The 25,227-nt window shown below is 36.0% G+C and overlaps 1 protein-coding gene across 12 annotated transcripts in view; it reads left to right on the top strand.

The window, feature by feature from the left end:
- ZC3H13 (zinc finger CCCH-type containing 13) overlaps positions 1-18,160 on the top strand; it is a 99,317-nt gene extending 81,157 nt beyond the window's left edge. For 7 of the 12 annotated variants that reach the window (XM_030813358.1, XM_012506968.2, XM_030813360.1 and 4 more), the window contains 7 exons: positions 2,239-2,342; positions 2,730-3,953; positions 4,673-5,197; positions 7,246-7,398; positions 8,622-8,822; positions 12,988-13,151; positions 15,333-18,160. In XM_030813358.1, coding sequence (XP_030669218.1) covers positions 2,239-2,342; positions 2,730-3,953; positions 4,673-5,197; positions 7,246-7,398; positions 8,622-8,822; positions 12,988-13,151; positions 15,333-15,503 — 2,542 coding nt within the window. In that variant the 3' untranslated portion in view covers positions 15,504-18,160. The remainder of the gene's footprint in view (positions 1-2,238; positions 2,343-2,729; positions 3,954-4,672; positions 5,198-7,245; positions 7,399-8,621; positions 8,823-12,987; positions 13,152-15,332) is intronic. The other 5 variants (XM_003270055.2, XM_030813362.1, XM_030813365.1 and 2 more) reach the window with 3 other exon arrangements.
- Positions 18,161-25,227: the final 7,067 nt, after the last annotated feature.

Here is a 25,227-nt window from a genome sequence, read left to right as displayed (position 1 = left end):
TGGAAAAGTAGTACACAAGCTTGGGCCTGTGAGTTGTCATATTATACCCAGGGCCTTCTCCACATGGTTGCTCATCTATATAAAGGAGCTGTCTGGGATATACATGTGCTGCAATATGTTTTTGTTTTATTTTTATTTCAATGGCTTTTAGGGTACAAGAGGTTTTTGGTTACCTGGATGAATTCAGAGATTTTAGTGCACCTGTCACCTGAGTAGTGCACATTGTACCAAACATGTATGTTTTTATCCCTCACTCCCCTTCCACCCTCCCCCTTCTGAGTCTCCAAAGCCCATTATATCACTTTGTATGCCTTTGCATACTCATAGCTTAGTACTCACTTACAAGTGAGAACAAGTTGCTACAAAAGACATTTTTTTTTCCTTTTTATGGCTGAGTAGTAGTCCATGGTTTCATGGTGTATATATACCACATTTTCTTTATCCACCCATTGGCCAATGGGCACTTAGGTTGGTTCTATATCTTTGCAGTTGTGAATTTTGCTGCTATAAACATATATGTGCATGTGTTTATTTCATATAATGACTTCTTTTCCTTTGGGTAGATACCCAGTAGTGGGATTGCTGGATCAAACATCTCCTTTTAGTTCTTTAAGGACTCTCCATACTGTTTTTCATAGAGGTTGTACTTATTTACAAGCAGTGAATAAGCATTCCCTTTTCACCATGTCTATGCTAACATCTACTGTTTTTTTTTTTACTTTTTAATGGCCATTTTTGTAGGAGTAAGGTGGCATCTCATTGTGGTTTTTAATTTGTATTTCCCTCATGATTAGTGATTTTGAGCATTTTTTCATACGTTTGTTGGCTGTTCGTATGTCTTCTTTTGAGAAATGTCTATTCACATCCTTTGTCCACTTTTTGATGGGATTATTTATGTTTTTCTTGCTGATTTATTTGAGTTTCTTATAGATTCTGGATACTAGTCCTTTGTTGGATACATAGTTTGCAAATATTTTCTCTCATTCTATGGGTTGTCTTTGTTATTTATTTTGCTGTGCAGAAGCTTTTTAGTTTAATTAGGTTCCATTTATTTATTTTTTGTTTCGTTGCATTTGCTTTTAGAATCTTGGTCATGAAGTCTTTCCCTAGGCCAATGTCCAAAAGAGTTTTCCCAGTGTTAATTTCTAGAATTTTAATGGTTTCAGGTCTTAGATTTAAGTCTTTGATCCTTCTTGAGCTGATTTTTGTTTGAGTTGAGAGGGATCCAGTTTCATTCTTTTACATGTGACTTATCAATTTTCCCACCACCATTTAGTAAATAGGGTGTCCTGTCCCCAGTTATGTTTTGTATGCTTTTGTTGAAGATCATTTGGCTTTATTTCTGGGTTTTCTATTCTGTTCCATTGGTCCATGTATACAATATGTTTCTTAACTTTTGACCATAGTATTTATAAACAAACAATGTTAGTGAAAAAACAGGTAATCAAATTTTAATGAAAATGGGGGAAAACACTAGAATAATTTAAGTACCCAAGAGATGTAAAACGCTACTCATTTAAAGCTCAACTAAGCAACAAAAAATATAATGAACATATGAATTATTTTATTAATTTGTCAGCAAGAAAGTGATTTCCATGAAGGGGAAAGGAACTAATTTTATGGTGTACCCACAACATATCTGGCACTGGGTTTATGACATAACTAATTTATTCCTTACTGCAATTTTATGAAATGGACTCTCATTTCCCACCCATCCAGCCGCACCCACCATTTTCAGATGAGAAACTAAGGTTCAGTGACTTCAAGGAACTTACTTAAAGCTGCATAATAACTAATGTAGTTATAAGTTGAACTCATAGCTTTTTTACTTCAAAGCCAATATTAGATTTTCTCATTCAGCTCTGCAGGATAGGGCATTTTTATATCATAAGAGTGCAAAATTGCCGAATGTTTATATCAGAGGGTACATTAATATATTGGTTTCTGTGCTGCATGTTACCACCTTACAGTATTTAAATCTGGCAATTTCCACTTGAGTTATTCTACATGTATAATGAAGAAGAAGAAGAAATGTTGTGTATTTTAAGTTCACAATTCTTAGCAAGTGAAGTAAAGAATTTGTATTAAAGACACTGAATATCCTTTGTATGATACACCTCTGGCAATATTGCTTTTCTACAATTATATGTTCCAGTTATAGTAAAGAGATACTAGTGAAAACAAAGAAATCTCTTCTTTTGCCCCTTAGATCTAATTGTGTTTGCTTGCCCAATTTAGGAAGCGCTATAGAAATGAAGGGAGTCCCAGCCCTAGACAGTCCCCGAAGCGCCGGCGTGAACATTCTCCGGACAGTGATGCCTACAACAGTGGAGATGATAAAAGTAAGCAGATTCTGTTTTCTGTCTCTCTATATTCATATTCATTTGTAACCATGAAACCATCCTTTCATACTAGTGGGAACTGATGAATTAAGATTTTTAAAAAGTTGTCTTGCTTTGCTGCCTCTAAATATCTCCTTTTGTAACTAAAGTATATGTTAGAGTACTGTCATTTTCTACTATTTAGAGTAAAGCCATATTTTTATTTTTACTAAAATTATTGTCATTTTAAAAGTTTTTAAATGATCTTGATCTTGTGATCCACCCGTCACGGCCTCCCAAAGTCCTGGGATTACAGATGTAAGGAGAAATTGACTTATTATAATCTATATGTACCATGCAGTGGTTACTAACCTGGTGAGAGTGTGATTGCTTTTATCTTTTATATAGATGAAAAACACAGACTCTTGAGCCAAGTTGTACGACCTCAAGAATCTCGTTCTCTTAGTCCCTCGCACCTCACAGAAGACAGACAGGGTAGATGGAAAGAGGAGGATCGTAAACCAGAAAGGAAAGAGAGTTCAAGGCGCTACGAAGAACAGGAACTCAAGGAGAAACTTTCTTCTGTAGATAAACAGAGAGAACAGACAGAAATCCTGGAAAGCTCAAGAATGCGTGCACAGGACATTATAGGACACCACCAGTCCGAAGATCGAGAGACATCTGATCGAGCTCATGATGAAAACAAAAAGAAAGCAAAAATTCAAAAGAAACCAATTAAGAAAAAGAAAGAGGATGATGTTGGAATAGAGAGGGGTAACATAGAGACAACATCTGAAGATGGTCAAGTATTTTCACCAAAAAAAGGACAGAAAAAGAAAAGCATTGAAAAAAAACGTAAAAAATCCAAAGGTGATTCTGATATTTCTGATGAAGAAGCAGCCCAGCCAACTAAGAAGAAAAGAGGCCCACGGACTCCCCCTATAACAACTAAAGAGGAATTGGTTGAAATGTGCAATGGTAAGAATGGTATTCTAGAGGACTCCCAGAAAAAAGAAGATACAGCATTCAGTGACTGGTCTGATGAGGATGTCCCTGACCGTACAGAGGTGACAGAAGCAGAGCATACTGCCACCGCCACAGCTCCTGGTAGTACCCCTTCTCCTCTATCTTCTCTTCTTCCTCCTCCACCGCCTGTGGCTACTGCCACTGCTACAACTGTGCCTGCAACTCTTGCTGCCACTACTGCTGCTGCTGCCACCTCTTTCAGCACATCTGCCATCACCATTTCCACCTCTGCCACCCCCCCCAATACCACCAATAATACTTTTGCCAGTGAAGACTCACACAGAAAATGCCACAGAACACGAGTAGAAAAAGTAGAGACGCCTCACGTGACTATAGAAGATGCACCGCATCGCAAGCCTATGGATCAAAAGAGGAGCAGCAGCCTCGGGAGCAATCGGAGTAACCGTAGTCATACGTCTGGTCGTCTTCGCTCCCCATCCAATGATTCAGCCCATCGAAGTGGAGATGACCAAAGTGGTCGAAAGAGAGTACTGCACAGTGGCTCAAGAGATAGAGAAAAAACAAAAAGCCTGGAAATCACAGGAGAGAGAAAATCTAGGATTGATCAGTTAAAGCGTGGAGAACCCAGTCGAAGCACTTCTTCAGGTAATAAAATTGAATTGTGATCTAGTCACTGTTTTCCTAGGTTAGTATATTTTATACACATTGTAATTCTAAAGTAATGCTAAATTGGTTACTTTACATGCTGCCTTAAATTTTATGGAACTTTTTAAAGAAAAGCTTAGCTGCCCTATCAAAGTGTTACCTGTTATCACATTAATACCAACATTATAATAGAAATACATACAGTAGTGTTAATCAGTTTAATATCAGGATTTTAGTAGTATGTCTTGGTGGAAGGGTTTATGTGTTCAATTCCCTTATCGATGCCTATGATTTTAACCTTCCTGCTATTCTTCATGCAGTCAAGGCTGCCTCTTTTGACCACAGAAAATAAGATAGGGGAGTAGGAAGAGATCAAATAATGGAGTGATTAGTTCTATTAATGCCTAATCAGTTTATGTACTTCTTGGAAGATATTTTATGGTTATAGTAGAAATAGACAGGGAAACTTTTTTTTTATTTATTAGAACTTTGAGAGAGGAATTTTTCTTAAAATGATTTATATGTTTGGATATTTATAGAGAGAAATGTATATGTAGAATATAGAAATATATAGAACATATAGAGACAATATGGAATATAGAAAATTACATAGAATATGGAAAAAGGTAAATTATGTTTTAAAGGACCCTGAAATGAAGCATTTTGTTTCTATTTTATCATGTGCTAATAACTCCTTGTATATGGTATATTTATTTTAGATCGCCAGGATTCAAGAAGCCATAGTTCAAGAAGAAGTTCTCCAGAGTCAGATCGACAGGTCCATTCAAGATCTGGGTCATTTGATAGCAGAGACAGGCTTCAAGAACGAGATCGATATGAACACGATAGAGAGCGCGAGAGAGAGAGGAGAGATACGAGGCAGAGAGAATGGGACCGAGATGCTGATAAAGATTGGCCACGCAACAGGGATCGAGATAGATTACGAGAACGAGAACGAGAGAGAGAACGAGACAAAAGGAGAGACTTGGATAGGGAAAGAGAGAGACTAATTTCTGATTCTGTTGAAAGGGACAGGGACAGAGACAGAGACAGAACTTTTGAGAGTTCTCAAGTAGAGTCTGTGAAACGCTGTGAAGCAAAACTGGAAGGTGAACATGAAAGGGATCTAGAAAGCACTTCCCGAGACTCGGTAGCCTTGGATAAAGAGAGAATGGATAAAGATCTGGGATCTGTGCAGGGATTTGAAGATACAAATAAATCCGAGAGAACTGAGAGTCTGGAAGGTGAGTGCTGCCTCTTTTGTCTGTGATACTGCTTTATTTCTTTTCAGATTTCGTGGGAAACAACTATTTTCTTTCGAAAGGGCACCCACTAATGGGCAAATTGACTCCATTCTCCATTCTTTTATAGAGGAAGTAGATTTCAGAAGGAAAAGGCCTATAAGATAGAGAGAGAGAGACATATATATATAGCAGTACCATTAAGGCAGATTTGGTTCACATAAACCTAAATGAAATAAAAGATTGTTTAGATGCAATGTGTATAGATGTTGAAGAATAACCATCACATCCTTTTCTTAGATGTTAAAAAAATAAGATTACAAAAATTGAAATGACTTCTCAGTTCAGAGAGGGTTTCAAATAATTATTAGTGAATCCCTATTTTCTATAGCAGTTGAGAACAAATATATGAAACAATAACTACCTGAAACTGTATTTAATATAGGATTGACTAGAATCCCACTGGTACTTCCTAGTCCTAGAATAGGAATGCTAAGTCCGCATCAACTCAGAGCCAGCCTCAGCTTTGTGAAACCTCACTCTCCATGCTTCTATTCTTTACCCTTCAGCCCCCATTTAGTAGACAAGCTGACTCATGCCTTTCCATTCTCTGCCCTTCTTTGTACCCACTCATACCATTTCCTGATAGACCTTTTTCTTTTATCTCATCTTTCTTAACTCACACTTCAAGTCCCAATTTATACATTATTTTCTCGATGAAGCCTTCTCTGCTCAAGGCACTTACTGTTTCAAATTCATCTCTTCACATTACATTTTCATTTCAATTTTGAGTATAAATAGCATCAAATCATAAAGCATGGTTCTGATGGAGGTACAACCCTGGGATATAATTGAATATAATTGAATTAATCATTATAGTAGCTCTCTTGTGATTGGAGTCAGTATCCCTCATCTCTAAAATATATAATTTGCTAGTTATGATCACAGATAATATAGAATAGAAATGTATAGGTGAATCACTTGCTATGTGATGTAAAGTTTTTACTCAAAGTAGGAAAATGAGTGGGATCAACTTGAAAAATCAAAAATCCTATTACGTGCATTTGTGTTTAGATGTATGTTTATATGACAAAGTTACTAAAATTGGTTACATTAGAAGTGACTTAGTGAGGATATGGGGAGATTATTATAGAATTTAATAACATGGAAAATCACTAGAATGACTAGAAACATAACTTCTTATATTTTATTTGCTGCAAATTCATACCCATAAAGCATATGGTTACATTTTGAAACTTAGTATTGTAGATTCAATGAAATGTATGGTTAGCTAGTGATTGTAAACATTAAGTGTATTCTGTAATTTTAGGATTAAGTTCACAACTAACTCACCAAGAGACAAAGTTTAGCATAGGTGGTTGAAAAAAGTTGGTAAAATAAAAAGAAGAACATACACTAGTGGAACTAACAAAGTTATTTTTAATTGTATTAAAGCATTTTTCTAAAAATTGTGTTCATCAATGAAAGATCATTGAGATAGGGAGGAGGAATTGAGATGTTGAGAGAGAATTAATGGCACTTCTTGTATTTTTACCTCACTGCTGTAAAGTTTATATAATGAGCTAAATATGAACTAAGATTTAAGCTTCAAGTAAATTTTTTAAATAAGTTTGCAAGTTTTTAAATTATTTAGATAAATTGTGAAAATTTGAAAACATAACTTCAAAATCTTTTGAAGTTAGTAGATTTGTCTGAGTTTTAAAGTTTTAAATTATCAAAAATTAACACACAACATTAGTATGTTAGTAGTAGCTTTTATTTGTCATATTTTAATTGTGATCTTATAAGCTGTTCTGATAATTGCTGTCCAGATTGTATTCTTGCTGTTAAAGTTTAATTTAACTAATTAAATTTTATTTTTGTTTTCTTTTGATATTATCAAATATTTGAATAATTAAGAGATGTAGTTTTCTGATGAAAAAGATGTTTTTCACATTGTTATAATGTGTGTACCCTTTACTTTTTGATTTGACTTAGTCATCCTCTCCCTTTAATGTTGTCTTTGATCTGAAATTAATTTGTCTATTTAGCAGGAGATGACGAGTCCAAGTTAGATGATGCACATTCATTAGGCTCTGGTGCTGGAGAAGGATATGAGCCAATCAGTGATGACGAACTAGATGAAATTCTGGCAGGTGATGCAGAAAAGAGGGAGGACCAACAGGATGAGGAGAAGATGCCAGGTAACTATTGCAGAGGTGGTTAAACATGAAAATTATCTGTTATATGATATTAAAGTATTCTTACCTTCTACTCTAAGACACTTAGAATTTTTCCCTTTACATTTTACTTAAGGTTGAAAGGCCAATAAAATGAAAATTATAGCCTATATGCCTACTCCTTTTTAAGTAGGCATTGTCTATGAATTAGAAAGGGTCTCATTTAAAATAGCAAAATTCTAAAGTTTATTTTCCAGAATTTAAGAATCATATTATATGACTTGGAATCTAAACAAATACTGATTGTCTAGCAATGTTCTTTCTACGTAGTAGTTATATGGTACAAAGCTTCACAGCTGTGGTGACACAAGCCAACTTTTCAAACAACCTGTCAAAAATTGACAGTAGTTGAAATTATATTTGAACACTATATACCTCTATCAATTTTCTAAATTTGGTAATTATTTTGACTTACAATACTTTGCGTGTTGCCGGAACTCACTCTAGTGATTATACCATGAAGCAACACCCCTTAACATTCCTCTTGAATCATTCCAATTAGTGTCTGATTGTTACTAACAACTTTTTAAAATCACAGTGAGGATCTTTTCTTTGATTATATAAAATACGAAATTTTTATTTTAATTTGCTCTTATATTTTGCAATTTTTTCTACTGATGTAGAAGGTATGTATGATTGTTATCTTTGTTATTTTCTGGTATTAGGTATTTCCAAGTAGAACATTATTTCTTCAACTGTTCCTTCTCAGTGGATGAATTATTTGCTCTCAACGCTAATAATTGTTACTCTCTAACTCTTAAAGGGATTTCATAATGAAATAGTTGTTTTTAAAAGTTAAAATGTATTGTGTGCACACACTGCAAACACATGTACTCCTAGATTTAACCCTTAAAAGGATTCTGGTACCAAGTTTCAAAAGATGAGACCCAATCTGAGTGAAATAATAGAGTTCTTTCATTGGGGATCTCCCATTGAGTTAAAATGAGTTATTTGTATGGGTGGGTTGGGTTACCTGTTTGCTTTTGGTGGGAAGGTTTTTTTATTTGTCAGAGTCCTTAGATTCTGAATATTATATGGGAAGGCTTTTATTTTAAGAATAGGACATTTTTGGTTTAAAGTACTTTTCATTTTTTCTGTGTTTTCCTTGATTTATATAAATTTCTATGTAGATAACAAGACTGCTATTTCTTGGTGTAAAACAAATCTTACTTTTTAACTTTTTACAGATCCCTTAGATGTGATAGATGTGGATTGGTCTGGTCTTATGCCAAAGCATCCAAAAGAACCACGAGAGCCTGGGGCTGCACTCTTAAAATTCACACCTGGAGCTGTTATGCTAAGAGTTGGGATTTCTAAAAAGTTGGCAGGTTCTGAACTCTTTGCCAAAGTCAAAGAAACATGTCAGAGACTTTTAGAAAAACCCAAAGGTAGTTTCATTTTACTTTAACTATATAATGTCTGTTAACCATTTAAGATGCCATCTGAAGAGGATTCTGATCTGTTCTTATGTAACACTTAACACTGTATAGAAACTATTTTTTGAGAAATCATTTATAGTCATTATTTAACCCTCATGGTCAAAGTTTCTCTTTAAAATTTATTTTGAGAAGAAGAGTTATCCCACAGAAAAGTTGGAAAAAGAGTACAATGACCTTTTGGTATTAAAATTACTTATTAACAGGCCAGGCGTGGTGTCGTATGTCTGTAGTCACAGCTACTCAGGGAGGTTGAGGCAGCAGGATTGCTGGAGCCCAGGAAATTGAGGCTGCAGTGAGCCGTGATTGAGCCACCACACTCCAACCTAGGTGACAGAGCAAGACCCTGTCTCAAAAAAAAAAAAAAATTAACCAATAAGTTCTAATATCAAAGTGCTCAGTGGTTTGCCCTTGGCTAAATGAAGCAGAGCCAGGAAAAACAGACTACATATTTTTCATGTCTAAAGAAATTGGGTATTTTGGCAGCCCTTTCCCCTAGACACCTACCGAAATGCAGGTGTGTAGGTTGAGTCTTTAACAAAGTGATTAAGAGCTTGGTCTGTAAGGCCGGATGATCTGGATTTCAGTAGGCACGCCACTTACTGGCTATAACTTAATCTGTGTGTTAGTGTCATCATCTGTAAGTCAGGAATAATCATACCACCAACTTCCTATGGTAATTAGGAGCAAATGAGTTATTACAGGCAAAACACTTAGAACAGTTCCTGGCATATAGTAATACCCAATAAATATTAACTGCTACTTTGAAAATATCCTATCATTCTGATTTTTGACCTTACTGCAGCAATTTTTAGTTATTCCAGATTATCTAGCTTATGGATTCTGGTGGTAGGGGTTGTTTGGTTTTGGTTTTCACTATCTCTGTCTCATCTAGTACCTACCTTAGTTTATTTTGCAACTTACTAATACTTTATTAATGGGGAGGGTCGAGTAGATGGTAAAAAGAAGGAAAAGGAGGTAAAAGGTGAAAGGAACAACATTAATTAACAATTTTATGTCATGCCCCTGGACGTAAAAGTTTAGTTAGTATTAAATTTTTTACTAATACAAAATCAAAAAATACTGTTTTATGAGTTTTATGAATTCATGCCCTTCCTTTTATCTATTAGCATAGCAGTAAATTTTTTTATTTTAATATAGCCCAATAAACCTAGAGTATACATGTACAAAATACATATAATTATAATTGTGAACATGTATTAACCGAAAAATGACCCAAGACTTAGTTCTTGCCCTACTCTATCTGCCTTGTTTGGTTGGTTCTGTGACCTTAAGCAAATAACTCCTGTGAGCCTCAATTTTATTTGTAAAGTGATGGAATAAAACCCCTAAAATCTTACCCACCTCTGAAGATACTTGTTTCTGTGACCTCTTGCTAGTAGCATTTCAAGTTAAAATCTGGTTTGATTTTGCTACCCATGAAATACAGTTCGGCCCTTACTTGTTGATGACTTAACCTAAACAGTGAAAATATACACTGTAAAGGGTGGGGTGATGTGGCTTAACAATCAGACCTCTTCTATTTTTTGCTGCTATGGTGGTTGTATTAGAGAACTGATGTATTATCTTGAATAAAGACTTTGTCTTGTTTACTGCCATATCCAAGGTCTAATTATCTATCTATATTTTCTGCTATTGCCCAGAAAAGTCCCTGACATACATAGTAGGTATTCAGTAAATATTTATGAAATAATTGATACTGATTTTTCAATTCCATTTGGTCTATTCAAGTGTACCAACATGAAAGAAAACATAATCATACTTCATATATAATTTTTAAAAGAAACAACTAAAGCTTAAAACAGAAAATTTATAAGTGTACTGAAATTGAAATTGCTTTTGTCTGTTTCCTAATTGCACTAAGGTTAAGTTCATTTTTTTTAATTTTTAATTTTTATGGGTACATGGTATACATATTTGTGGGGTACATGAAATACTTTGATACAGGCATGCAATGTGTTAATAATCATGTATGGAAAATAGAGTATTCGTCCCCTCAAGCGTTTATCCTTTGTGTTACAATCCAACTACTCTTTTAGTTATTTTTAAATGTATGATTAAATTGTTATTGACAGTAACAGTTTTTACAACAGGGTGTTATAGTCACCTTGTTGTATTATCAGATACTAAGTCTTATTCATTCTTTTTTTTTGTACCCATTAACCATCCCCCCAACTCCCCACCCCCACTACCCTTCCTAGCCTCTACTAACCATCCTTCTACTCTCTGTTGGTTAAGTTCTTTTGAGCTAAACTTTTAAGAATGCATTTAGTCTGTTTCTTGAGTAATTTGGTGCTGCTCAGTTCAAAACTATAAAGAGACTGGAAATTTAGCCATGTTATATACTCCCTGAGGAGGTTTGCAGGTGTGTGTTTTGTAATCTACTATTTTGAAAGCCAAAAATAAGGATCCCAATAAACAGAAATGTGTGCTAATGAACAATTTTCAAGGAAGGGTGTAGGCTCAATGCATTTATTTTATATTATGTCTGTAGTGGAATGGTAGTTAATGTTTTCGTTTTTATTTTTAATCATGTGCATATATGACTATATCATTGGTTGGTACAAACATTGGTATATCTGAATCATCTGAAAAACCTGCCCCTTTTTTCCCTTAAGGTATTCTAGTCCAACTATGGTGATTCTCATTCTGCAAATCTGGTGGTAGAGCCCAGGGAATGTTTTTTAAAAAGCTCCTCAGCTGATCCTGATAGACTCCAGTGTTTGAGAACTAGTTTCTTGCTGTTCTATATATTTACACCTTTCTTATGTTACATATCTATTGACTATGTGTGTTATATAAGACTGGTTTCTTGTTAATTATCTAATCTCAATACTTACACTTTGCAACCCAGAAAATTGAAATCAGCTATGTAATGCAGCTCCATTTTGTTCTCAGTAAAATGTGTCTTTTATTTTTACCCAGGCGTTTACTGCTTTTCTTTGTGGGTTGTAAAAGTAACCTGCTTGATCGTGTTGTATGAATAGAGGCAGTACCTGCTGTCTTTCGTACTCTTGACCGACTCTTATTTATTTGGATTACTGACTGGTCCTGTTCTGTTATTTTGACTTCCTTTGTGTCTATTTTTAACCCAACCTCTTTATATTTTGTTATATCTTTCCTAATTCTTCTGGGTTTTTTTTTTTTTTTGTATGTTCAGTGTTTTCTCCCCTACCTTGCATGTTGTGACTTAAAACTAAGTGATTTTAATTTAATACATTGTCCCAGGTTTTTATGGTGACCAAATCTAGGACAAAGTTTGCAGGTTATCTAACACTTTATCACTTTCTTAACTAATTTTTTTAGAGGTTACAGACTTGAATATTTTTATAACATTTGAATCTTGCTATAATAAAGTCTTGAAATCTAGAACTCTAAATAGTAGTTGATGGTAAGCAGTATACTGAATTAGAGTTCAATGATTCTTAACTTGAATGTTTCTTTAAAACATCCTTTAAAAACATTCTTTAAATAAATTCCCTGGGGCTAGGGGCAGTGACTCATGCTTGTAATCCCAGCACTTTGGGAGGCCGAGGCAGGCAGATCACTTGAGGTCAGGAGTTCAGGACTAGCCTGGGCCAACATGGTGAAACCCCATCTCTACTAAAAATACAAAAAAAAAATTAGTCAGGTGTGGTGGTGTACGCCTGTAATCCCAGCCGCTTGGGAAGCTGAGGCAGGAGAATCGCTTGAATCCAGGAGGCGGAGGTTTCAGTGAGCCGAGATCGTGCCATTGCACTCCAGCCTGGGCAACAGAGAGATACTTTGTCTCAAAAAATAAAAAAAAAATAAAGTTTTTAAAATTAAAAAAAAAAAGTTCCCTGGGCTCTACCTTGAGATCTACATACAGTCTGCTTTTCTTATATTTTAAGTAAATTTAAAGTGGCTATCAGAATATTTATTCTTGTTTGAGACTACCAACATAACTACGTGTTGAAGGTGCTTCACAGAGAATATATTACCTTTAATATGAAATAATTTTCACCAATGTTGCTAACTTTAATAAAGTATAGAATTTGTAGAATATTCAGTTAAGTAGTTGGTAACCCTTTTCTATTTTAGTAAAACTTGATGCATGTTTACTTTTTTTTGAAAGATGCAGACAATCTCTTTGAACATGAATTGGGGGCTCTCAATATGGCTGCATTACTACGAAAAGAAGAAAGAGCAAGTCTTCTTAGTAATCTTGGGCCATGTTGTAAGGCGTTGTGCTTCAGACGGGATTCTGCAATTCGAAAGCAGCTTGTTAAAAATGAGAAGGTACTGTTATTTCCTTGGAAAAAATACAAAATGAATAGTGTGAATGGCCTATTTTTCATTTGGTTGTTTTAAATTGAGATTGTAATCTTATGTTTTTATGAGTTTGGTTTGCTAATCTTTTATGCATGTAAAAAGAAGAATGCCATTAAAATGTATAGTACGCTTTATTTTACTTCAATAGTATTAATGAATATTTGTTTTAATAAAGTTTAAAATATTCCATTTCTGTTAAACGTTTTTTGTGAAAAGCTTTCAACAAGCAAACATATTACAAAAATTTATTTAAATTGAAACTCAAGGAAAAAAATTTCTTGGAGTGGTGAGGATATTTATGAGAGTAGTATTTATGAGAATATACAAAGTTGGAAGAAAGGGAAATAAAGCGACTCTAGGTAAGCATTTGAGAGGAATAAAGAGATTGAGAAGTAAGAGGAATCGAAATTAGATTTGGAAGAGATCTGTTAATGAAATCTGGTAAACCCAAGATGAAAACATTTTAGACTCTTTAAAGTTAAGAAACCGGGATTTTTGGCCGGGCACGGTGGCTCATGCCTGTAATCCCAGCACTTTGGGAGGCCAAGGCAGGTGAATCACGAGGTCAGGAGATCGAGACCATCCTGGCTAATACGATGAAACCTGTCTCTACTAAAAATACAAAAAATTAGCCGGGCGTGGTGGCGGGCATCTGTAGTCCCAGCTACTTGGGAGGCTGAGGCAGGAGAATGGCATGAACCAAAGAGGCAGAGCTTGCAGTGAGCGGAGATTGCGCCACTGCACTCCAGCCTGGGTGACAGAGTGAGACTCCGTCTCAAAAAAATAAAAAAAAGAAACTGGGATTTTTATTTGGGGTGGTGAGTGGGTGGGTGTAGGTAGTACAGACTGAGTATTCCTAATCCGAAGCTTTTGAGCAGCGACATGACCCTCAAAGGAAATGCTCTTTGGAGAATTTCAGGTTTTGGATTCTTAGATAGGGATGCTCAACTGGGTAAGTAAATGTAATGCAAATGTTCCAGAATCCAAAAAAATTTCCAAATCTGAAACATTTCTGGTCCAAAGCATTTCAGTTGAGGACTACTCAACCTGGATAACAAAAGAGAGTTGGTGTGATTCTTTGCTTAGAAAGTTTAGAGTAATGATAAAATGGTTAACTTCACTAGCTTTTTACTTGGGGGCAGTTAGGAAAACAGACTTATCTTTGACTATATAACATTGCTAAAGAAAAGATTACTTCATTAAAGAAAAATACTCAGATTTAGGGTAGTGGGTGGGGGGGATTCAATTTTTAAAAAACAGAAGAGTGAGTTTATCTCCAAAGATTAAAATGGAAACAAATACGAGGAATAGGAGATTTTTAAAACACGTCTTGACTGTATTATCAAGTTTTCCTCACTTAAAGGTCTGGTTCAAGATTAGTTTTGACAGAATCACTACAGTCATTCTCCTTTGCCCCCTGATTTCAGTATGCACTTTTCTTTGTTTTGTATTTTATAACATTCCCTGGTCCCTTCTCTATGACAATAACTTTCTGAAAAATGCTAATGTAACTTTAAGTCACAATAATATAGATACATATTTTAGTATAAGGGAGGTAGTAGTTCTTCAGCATACTGCATGATTAGCTGTCTTCTAAAGGATTTATTCAGTTTTCGAGCTTACTTTTTATGGGACATTGAAAGATTGGTAAGGAGTATAGAATAGAATGTTTGGCTTACAGAAGGAAAAACTATGTGAAGAAAGAACTCATGGCACTTATCTTCGTAGAACTGAAGGATTGTCACGTAAAAGTAAGATTGAATTACAGTGTAGCACCATAGAAGAGCTTTTATTTCATCACATGGAAAAAATAGTGCCATTCAACAACAGAATGTGCAGTGTGTTTTTTGTTTTGTCATTGGAATTGATGAAGTAAAAACTGGTTGATTACCTGTCAGAAATTGTTGAGAGGATTCCTACTTTAAGCAAGAGGTTAAACTAGGTGCCCTCTAAGAGTTTTTCAAGATTCATTGAGCCCAAACGCATTTTCTAATTTTGCTTTGAAATCCAATAAAGCTAATTTAATATCCAAAATGAAATACTCTTATAACTTTGATATTTTGGGTAGAGGTTAACCTGCCCATCTTTCCTACTGTCAACTAATAATGTACATCTTTTAAAAAATTTTTTTTTGTTTTCTTCAAATAGGGCACCATAAAACAAGCTTACACGAGTGCTCCAGTAGTAGACAATGAATTACTTCGATTGAGTCTTCGGTTATTTAAGCGGAAGACTACTTGCCATGCTCCAGGACATGAAAAGACTGAAGATAATAAACTTTCACAGTCCAGTATCCAACAGGAACTGTGTGTGTCTTAAGACCGAAGTTCAGTATGGTATTTTTGGTACTGTCTTCCTTCAGCAGTGCATATTCTTTTGCAAAGTTCTTTGGTTTGACAAGCATTAGTGACAAAGGCAGAAAAGATTTATCAGCCGTGCTAAAAGAGTGAAGAATTTTGATCTTTAGAGACACTAGTCTTGGCTAACTTAAGATTTTACGTTAATTTTTACATAGTATTTGACACTCATGCAAAATAATGTGAAAACATCTAGATTTAGTAGTTTATTCTGTGCTTTTTGTTAAAACTGAAGATTTTGGAAAATGGTTGTCACTGCTCTTCCAGCCTATGAATATTTTTGTGAAATGGAACCATGGATTTATGTCTGGATTATCCATACAGAACCAACAATTTTATGCAAAAACAATGTGTTCCTCAAAGTAATTGCTCACATTGTGCAGTACTGTGTTGTACAGACCATGTGAAAGGGAATGCTGGTCTAGCTGGCACGGTATGTTTATAGGCGAATCTCAGCAGAAGGAAGCCAAAATAGCTTTTTCCTTTTGAAAGTTTTTTAAAAATTATTTCATGGGTCTTTTTTTTAATTAATACGTGTGCATTGTTACAATGTATGTTGGATGTCTTTTGACTCTAAATGCTTTTTTTGTTATCAGAGATTGTGTACTATTTTTATTTTTAATAAATGTAACTTCCCTTTCCTTGTTTTAGATTTACTTTGCTCTTCATTAATCTTATTCCTGATGTTCTGAAACATTAGTCATCAACATTACATGTTTCATGCTTCAGATATTTTACTGCTTGTGTCCTTATTGTTGGACAGCTTTAAACAGAGTTGATGTACTTCAAATATAGCTCGTTGATACTTGAGGCATCTTCTTGGAATGTGGCTTTTGAAGAAAAAAATTACTCAAAGCAAATCAAGAGTTAACAAACCTAACGTAACCTGAGGTTTAATATTCTACTATCATATTTTTTAGAGCTATAACTTTTGATTACATTAAACTGCCTCCAGCTGTACTATGTAAAACAGATTTACTTTTAAAAATTACAGTAAACCTGCTTTGTTCTGTATGTATATGTTTAACTCATGAAGTGGACTCTTAGAAGGATTTGAAATGGACTCTGGTCACAGAATTTGTGAGCAGACAGTAGTAGTGATAATAATAAAAGAAGGCAATCAAAATTTAATTTTATCATGCCCTCTCACAGGTTTTTGTTATAATTGTAAGCCCATATTGTGTTAATAGTTTTGTCTCTATAGGTAACATAATGACAGTGGTGTAAAGTTTCTGTTCAAGAAACATATGTTGTAAAGTTAATTTATACAAGATACCTGCCAAAGGAAATGGTCTTACTTTCAAATGACTTTGAAAGCATGTATAATTGCAAACAGAGCAGGAGAAAACTTTAATCAGAATTTCCTTGTGTCCTTTTCCTTTACTAAGTGTTTTGAATAAAGAACAAAAAATGTATGACCTCAGAGAATGAATACCCTTCAGGAAGCCACTTCCTGATTTTAGTGGATAATATTGTTCTGTGTAGCACAAAGATTTAAAGTCCTAGAATTTCTAGTCCTAGTTCTCAGAATTGTAGAATATGACAAAAATAATGGTTTCCCCATTTGTCCGCTGACTTCAGGGATATTTCACAAGTTATTTATTTATAGAATGAAAACTATGTAGTTAAATCTGTCATTCAGTTAAACCTGTTGTCTTTCAGTTTGAAATCTTTTTGTTATGTATGTTGCAAAAGAAAATTTAGAACTATTCCTTTGTTCTGTCAGTCACAGCATTCAGAGCTTTATGTTTCCAGTGGAAATGTACTGTTCAGTCTCAATTTCTTTTAATTCAACCATTCTCAGTATTAGTAACATATACCTATAAAATTTTTCTAAAGCAAAATTGTTAATTGAATTTCTCATAAAAGCTCTTGGACCATAATTAAAGTCTCAGTTAAACTGGTATTCCCGAAAAACAATCTTCCAGTCTATAAATTGTTTGCTAGTACAGTTAAAAGGTCATCTATCTCATAACTGATGGCTCAGGTCTGTCCAGTTGCCATAATTGCACAACTGGATTCCAGCTGCTGGTAATAAGGAATTGTGTAGCTAGATAAAGGGCAAGAGTATGTCTGCAGTCCAAAATAAATGAGAGTTAACACATAATTAGCCGTTTGATTATTTTGGCAGCTATCCTCACCATTTAGTAAAGGGTATACTAACAATACCCAACTTTATTTAACAAAGGTTTGTAAGCACACCTAAGTAGTAACTTGATATGCTGAAAAATCTGACCTGTCACTTTGCTTCACTCCGACCAGTAATTGCAGATTGTCTTCACCATCCTAGCCCATGACTACATTAGGATTTTATGACTTATTAACTTGAAAATCTGTTCTGTAAGTGGCATTGGTAGAATATCCCACTTTGTTCCTCACTGTCCAATTGTGTAAAGATTAAGGTACATACTATTGTTGGTGATGCTTTTACACCTCAACTTACTATTTTAAAAGGTTATATGAACCCTTCCCACTTTTAAGGATATTCCCTTTTACTGATTTTCCTAGCTAAAATTATATAGCCGTCTTTCTAAATATTGTATTTAAATATGATCTAGGACTTGCCTTATTTTATCATTTTTCTTTAATAATCTCCAATAAACTTTCTTTATTCATTAATTTTATTGATCTTTCCATTTGAGTATTTTGAATGACACTCTGGGGAATCCAAGTTTAAATGGTGAAATATTTTTATTAAATAACTTTCTAAATGCATCTGTAAACATAATTTCTCAACTTTATTGAGCTGTTTCTTTCAGTTTTTTTTTCTTTTTTAAATTAAATTATTTTTATAGAGATGGGGTCTCACCTGGGCTGGTCTCAAACTCCTGGCCTCAAAGCCATCCTCCCACCTTGGGCTCCCAAAGTGCTGGGATTACAGGCATGAGCCACCATGCCCAGCCCTTCTTTTTTTTTTCAGAGGCAGGGTCTTTCTCTGACCCCCAGGCTGGGGTGCAGTGGTGTGATCATATCTCACTACAGCCTCCAGCTCCAGGGCTCAAGGGATCCTCCCACCTCAGCCTCCCAAGTAGCTGGGACTACAGGTGCGCATCATCATAACTGGCCAATTTTAAAAAGAAAAAAAAAAAAACACTTTGGTAGGCCAAGGTGGGAAGATTGCTTGAGCCCAAGAGTTCAAAACCAGCCTAGGCAACAAAGTGGGGGACACCATCTCTGCAAAAAATACAAAAATTAGCCAAGTGTGGTGGCACGTGCCTATAGTCTTAGCTACTCGGGGAGGCTGAGGCAGGAGGATTGCTTGAGCCCAAGAGGTTGAGGCTGCAGTGAGCTGTGATGGCGCCACTCCATTCTAGCCTAGGCAACAGAATGATACTCTGACTCAAGTTAAAAAAAAAAAGGGATCTTGCTATGTTGCTATGTTGCCCAGATGATCTCAAACTTCCGGCCTCAGGCAGTCCTTCCATCTCAGTCTCCCAAAGTGTTCGGATTACAACCGATAGCCACCACCTGGTTACACTGTGATAGAAGTACAATTGGAGTAGCTTAGGTAAAGATGGGAAGTAAACAGACATGAATAAAATGTGAATTGCAGTGATTGCAATTAAAGAAAAAACCAAATGGCTGAGATGAGAAATAAGTGTGGCGATTAGGAGTTGGGTACTACTTCAGATTATCAAGAAGGTCTTATGTATGAGATGAGTCCTAAAAAATGAAAAGCTAGCAAAGAGCAAAAGGGGAAGGAGTATTTCAGGCAGAGGGATGGGGATATGCAAAGGCCTAGGAAAAGAGCTTTGGTGAATTCCAAGACGAAAATACTAGTGTGGCTCACCACTGGGTGGAGGGGATGGGGGTTGCTAGAGAGAAGGTCTAGAACAGTGCTGTTCAACAGAATGTTCTACAATGATGGAAATGTTCTGTAAATGCTGCCCCCCAAAAAATGGCCAATACAAGCTTCATATGGCTTGTATTAAACACTTGAAATGTAGCCAGTGTGACTGAGAAACTGAGTTTTAAAATTTTGTCATTACTTTTAAATAGCTGTATGTGGCTAGTGGCTACGATTTGGGGTGGTGTAGGTATATATCTTGGCAAAGCCTTGTGGAATATGGAAGTGTTTCCCACAGAGTATAAAACAAGTTCTTCTGTATGTTCTAGTTACTTTGCATGGCAAGTGGTACTGATTGTTTTAGTTTACCGTGGCAATATAACATTTCCTTTTAGAATAAATATTAATAACTAAACAAATTAAGTAGTCAGGTATTATGGAAATAGGACAGAAATTACTGGTGCTCAGATAATTGGAAGTTTAGAATATGTAGGCTATGTATGAAGTTGGAATTTCATTTGAAAGCAAAAGTAATAAGGAATAATAAAAGGATAAAAGGCATTCAATCACGTCAAAACAGGCAAGCAGAAGAGAAAAAGCAATTTAGAACAGGTGAGACAAATAGAAAACACATGGATGTAAGCCCAAATGTATTCACAAATTATGTTAAATGAAAACAGATTCAGTATCCAATTAAAAGACAAAGATTATCAAACCACAGAAAACCAACTACATGTTGCTTATGAGACTGACCTAAAACATAGGGAGCTTTAAAAGTAAAAGGATGGAAAAAAGACACACCATGTAAACATCAAGAGAAAACGATGTTAATGTTAATCAGTTATCCCTATGTATTTCATATGTATTGCTATAATGCTTGCCAAATGCCGGTTTTCTAATTCCACTGTTTTTTCTACACTTACTGGAATTCCCTTATCCATTTATTTCTCCTTTGTTCACTTATGTCAGTATAAACTCATAGATTCCTATTTTCTTTCATGGGTTATAACTCATTATTGCTCAAAATATCCAAGTTTTAGACTTGTTAATTAACTTCTGTGTGTATGTATGACAATTCCAATATTTAATGCCAATTCAGAATCTGTTTCTATTGTGTGTTGTTTCTGTTGGCTCTTTTTCATGTTTTCTTCCCTACTCTTAGGCCTGGTTATCTTTCACTATATGCCCAAATCGTGTTTGCAAAGTTGTTTGTAGAAAAAAAGTGGAGATCTAAGATGCTGTTGTCCAGACACAAGTTTTGTTTGCTTCTGGGGTCACTGTCAGACTGAAAACATCTTAATCCTGTTTTAGGAACTAAGATGATCTGAATCCCCAGATGACTCGCATCTTGGCTGCAGTTTATGCATGGGCACTTGTAGCTCACTGTCATTCCCAGGGTTCAGCCTTTGGGGTCTAGATCCAAAGTACAAGGGTTCATAAGAGCCACCGTTCTTGGTGGATCCCATGTGCCAGTGTTTTCTGCCTTCCCCAAGAGGACATCATAACTTACGATCGGCTCCTCAGTCTCTTTTCCAGATTTTTAAATGGCACCTGGGCAAAATTGACCCCAAATGTCAGGTTCACCCCTGCATATCTATCTCCTGAATTTTGGCCCAAGATTTTTTCGTCATCTTACTGGCTTTTGAGTGTTCAAGCAGAATTTTTAAAATAAATGTTTTGTCCAGCTTCTCCAGTTCTTAGTGTGAAGTTGTTCTGAATTATCTCGTCTAGAACAGTTTAATTTTTTTCTTTACTTCCATTTCATTGCATTAGTATTTCTCCATTTTATTCCCTGTAACTCATTTGGTTTCCCACAGTGTGTATTTTTCTTTTTCTATAACTCCTCACATTTTTTCTTTCTGTGATTTCATCATCTCTTCCTTCTTGTTTCTTGTTTTGTGGACTTTCTTCATGGAGGCAATTGAATCACTAGATTTTAATATTCATGTTGAATTTTTTTTTTTCTTGAGATGATGTCTCTGTTGCCCAGGCTGGAGTGCAGTGGCATGGTCATGATTCACTACAGCCTTCACCTCCCAGGTTCAGGAGTCTCCTCACTTCAGCCTTCCAGGTAGCTGGGAACACAGGCACATGCCACCACACCCAGCTAATTTTTTATTTTAACTCTTTTGTGCCAACAGGGTCTCCCTGTGTTGCCCAGGCTGGTCTCAAACTCCCGACCTCAAGCAATCCTTGACTCATCCTCCCAAAATGTTAGGCTTACAGGTGTGAGCCACCGTGCCCAGCCTATTCATGGTGAAATGTTGCATAACGATACTTATCTGTTCTGCAAAATTTTTCAGATGGTGAATATTATCTGTTAATTTTTGCTAATTTCTCTAGTTTTCTAATATTTGTATCAGTCTTATGGCAGTTCCTTTTTCTTACTCAATACTGAATGACTTGTAATATACCATTGTTTGCAGGAAATCAGCCATGGCAGCCTTCCAGACGTCACACACATGCTTCATCTTTTCTGCTGATGTCATAGAAGCATGCTGGCTCGTGTAAATAGGGCTCCTTGTGATTGCTTGTGTAGGTGGCCTTTCCTCCTCTCCTCCCCTGAACCAAACCAGGTCCAGAAGGACCTCCACAGCCAATCTCGCTCTTCTGTGCTCCTAACTGATTGTTCCAAACAAGGGACATAGCTTTTGCCTTTCTTTTTTTTTTATTTTTATTTATTTATTTATTTATTTTTTAATTATACTTTAGGTTTTAGGGTACATGTGCACAATGTGCAGGTTTGTTACATATGTATCCATGTGCCATGTTGACTTCCTTTCAAGGGGAACCCTCACATTCAAAAGCGGTTTTTTCGCTGAGATTTGCTACTACCTGGTCCCTCTCAACTCTTACTGCACTTCCTCCTTTCACTGTCTCCTGACACTACTTCTGCTAAATCTCAGCTGTTTTGGCAGCCCTTATGTCTGTTTTGACATCTGAAGATTATATCTTATCTCAGATGAATCTTATAGATTCACTGGAAATAAACTTTATGGAGATTTTTACAGTCTTTTTGTTGCTTTTATACAATTTATAGAAGAAAAACAGATTTATGCAGCATGTTCCTACTAAAGTTCTTTCCAAGCTAAAATTCAAATCAAAGGTCACTTTAATCCTCAGCTTGGATAGTTCCATCAGGATGCATTCCTAGATGAACACCTATAATGGATTAATACTTAGGATTATGGTATCAATATAAACCAAGCACATGAATGTGATTTACAAAATAAAGGTTATTCGATGTTATCCTGGTAGGTAGGAATCATATTCTCTCTTTAGTCACATTTCCTTTACAATAACTATATCACATGGCTACCTCTAAAAGCAAAGGAGGCTGGCAAATTGAGCATTTCACTTTTCTAGCCCCCTTATTAGAAATGACCAGAAAGGATGAGGGTTGGGTTATAGGTGTTAGCTTTGCCAACCAACCAGTAGTGTCTTCCATAACTTCAGGAGAAACATCAGTAAGGAGAAATAATGGTACCTGTTAAGGCCTGTTGATGCCAACTTCATAAAGCTAAATAGTAGTCCAGAACCCAGAACGAGTTCTGATTCTAACTCTGCCACAAACTGGCAGAATGACCCTGAGCAAGCCATATACTTTGGCTTCCTCATCTATCAAGTAAGCAGGTGGTAGAGAATCCTAGGATTTCAACAGAAAGCTGACATATGATAGCTCAGACATGTCAAATATGTGTTCATTTCCTTGTCAGGAGCTGAGAGCACCATTTAGAGTATAGGGTAGGAAAATGTCTCATTGTTTAGTAGCAAGAAGAATAGGACAGTATTTTGGCTAAGGAAATCCTCTAATGCTTCTCAAACCCTTTGGCATCACAGACAAATTTTAATGCAGGGTAGGATTTCTAGGTCAGGATTTTCTCCTGATACTAACCTAGAGTGTATATGTGTGTGTATAAAATTATGGGCCCCTCTCCTTGAATGTGGGCTGAACTTGACCAACTTCTAATGAGTAGAATATGGTAAAGACCAAAGTATGTGGCTTGAGAGTCTGGGTGGTAGCTTGTTTCTTGGAATATTCATTCTGGGGAATGCTCAGATGCTAGGTCATGAAAACATTTCAAGCCACCCTGAGGAGTTCATGTGGTGAGAGGCCAAGGCCTCCTGCCAACAGTCATGTAAATTGGCTGTCTTGGATCCTCCAGCCCTAGTTAGGCCTTCTTTAGCTTAGTTTTTGGTTCTTTTTTTTTTTTTTAGCTGGATTTGTTCCTTTATCGGAAAAGGTAAGGAATATGACTTTTTTTTTTTTTGAGATGGAATCTCACTCTGTTGCCCAGGCTGGAGTGCAGCAACGCTATCTCGGCTCACTGCAACCTCCGCCTCCTGGGTTCAAGTGATTCTCCCACCTCAGCCTCCCGAGTAGCCGGGATTACAGGCGACCACCACCATGCCCAGCTAATTTTTGTATCTTTAGTAGAGATGGGGTTTCACCATGTTGGCAAAGCTGGTCTCAAACTCCTGACCTCAGATGATCTGTCCGCTTCGGCCTCTCAAAGTGCTGGGACTACAGGCATGAGCCACTGTACCCAGACGGGATATGACATTTAAATCACACTTTTTTTTTAAACGTTTGTCTGATTATATAAACGCTTTAAAAGAAACTAAATCTGAAGGATAGCTGGGACCTGAAGACTCCTGGACTATAACTTGAGCATTTCCCATTGTGGATCCTATATAAACTCTTAACTGGCAGCAGAATTCTAATCCAAGAAAACTGAGTCAAATAACAAAAGTCTACTCAAATTAAATGAGATAAACATGAAAATTGCTGTGTAAACTGTGAAGTACTATATAATGCAAGATACCTGTGGCCATCATTTCCATCTTACCAGTTCTTTGTAGAGAAGTAGTATGGGCTGAATTGTGCCCCCCAAATTCATTTGTTAAAGTCCTAATCCTTATCTCAGAAGTTAACTATTTGGAGACAAAGCCTTTGAAGAAGTGACTAAGTTAAAATGAGCCCATTAGGGTGGACCCTAATGAATGTGACTGGTGTCCTAATAAGAAAAGGAAGAGATGAGGGGCACGCTGTGCACCGAGGGATGAGCACATGAAGAAGCAGCAGCAAGAGGGCTGCTACCTGCAAGCCAAGGAGAGAGGCCTCAGAAGAAACCAACCCTGCTGAGACCTTGATCTTGGACTTCTAGCCTCCAGAACTGTGAGAAAATAAATTTCTGTTGTTTAAGCCACCTGGTCTGTGGTATCTTGTTAAGGAAGCTCTAGCAAACGAATACAGTCTGCTTCCAGTGCTGTCACTTCTCCAATTTGTATATTCCCACAGCCACAGTTCAAGTATAGGTTTACATCATTTTATTTTAAACATTCCCAAAATGAGATTTTCATTAAGCATTATAAATTGCATTCAGTTGCCTTTAACTATATGGCCACAATCTATCTACAATTAATTTAACCCAACAGTAGTTCATTCTTGCATGACAAATGAGTTAGGGCAAAACGCCTTCCATTTTTACAGGATACCTCCTTAGCACATGCAGGCAGGAAGCAGGGAATTACATCTTATTTCTGACCCCTAAAGTATGATAAAAAGCATCGGAATTGTATGAAACGAATATGAATAATAATTCTGATTGTAAAGTACATTGGGTTTGGAAACTAATAAAAGGCATCAAAATGATACAAAAACATCGGTTAACATTGAAGATATAGATGGATAGATAGATGATAGGTAGATGATTGATGATAGATGATTAGATAGATAGATAGATAGAGCTCATCATTTCTTCATTTGGACCATTCAGCAGCCTCTTAGCTGTTGCTTACTACTTGGACACCTTCAGCCCCTTCTTCCTAATTTGTCCTCTACCCTGCACCCAGAATAATATCTCTAAATTATCCAAAAATACAGATATGATCGACC

Source organism: Nomascus leucogenys, chromosome 5 (genome assembly GCF_006542625.1).
Source record: "Nomascus leucogenys isolate Asia chromosome 5, Asia_NLE_v1, whole genome shotgun sequence".
Classification (NCBI taxonomy): Eukaryota; Metazoa; Chordata; class Mammalia; order Primates; family Hylobatidae; genus Nomascus; species Nomascus leucogenys.
This window is presented reverse-complemented; position numbering and strand designations above follow the sequence as displayed.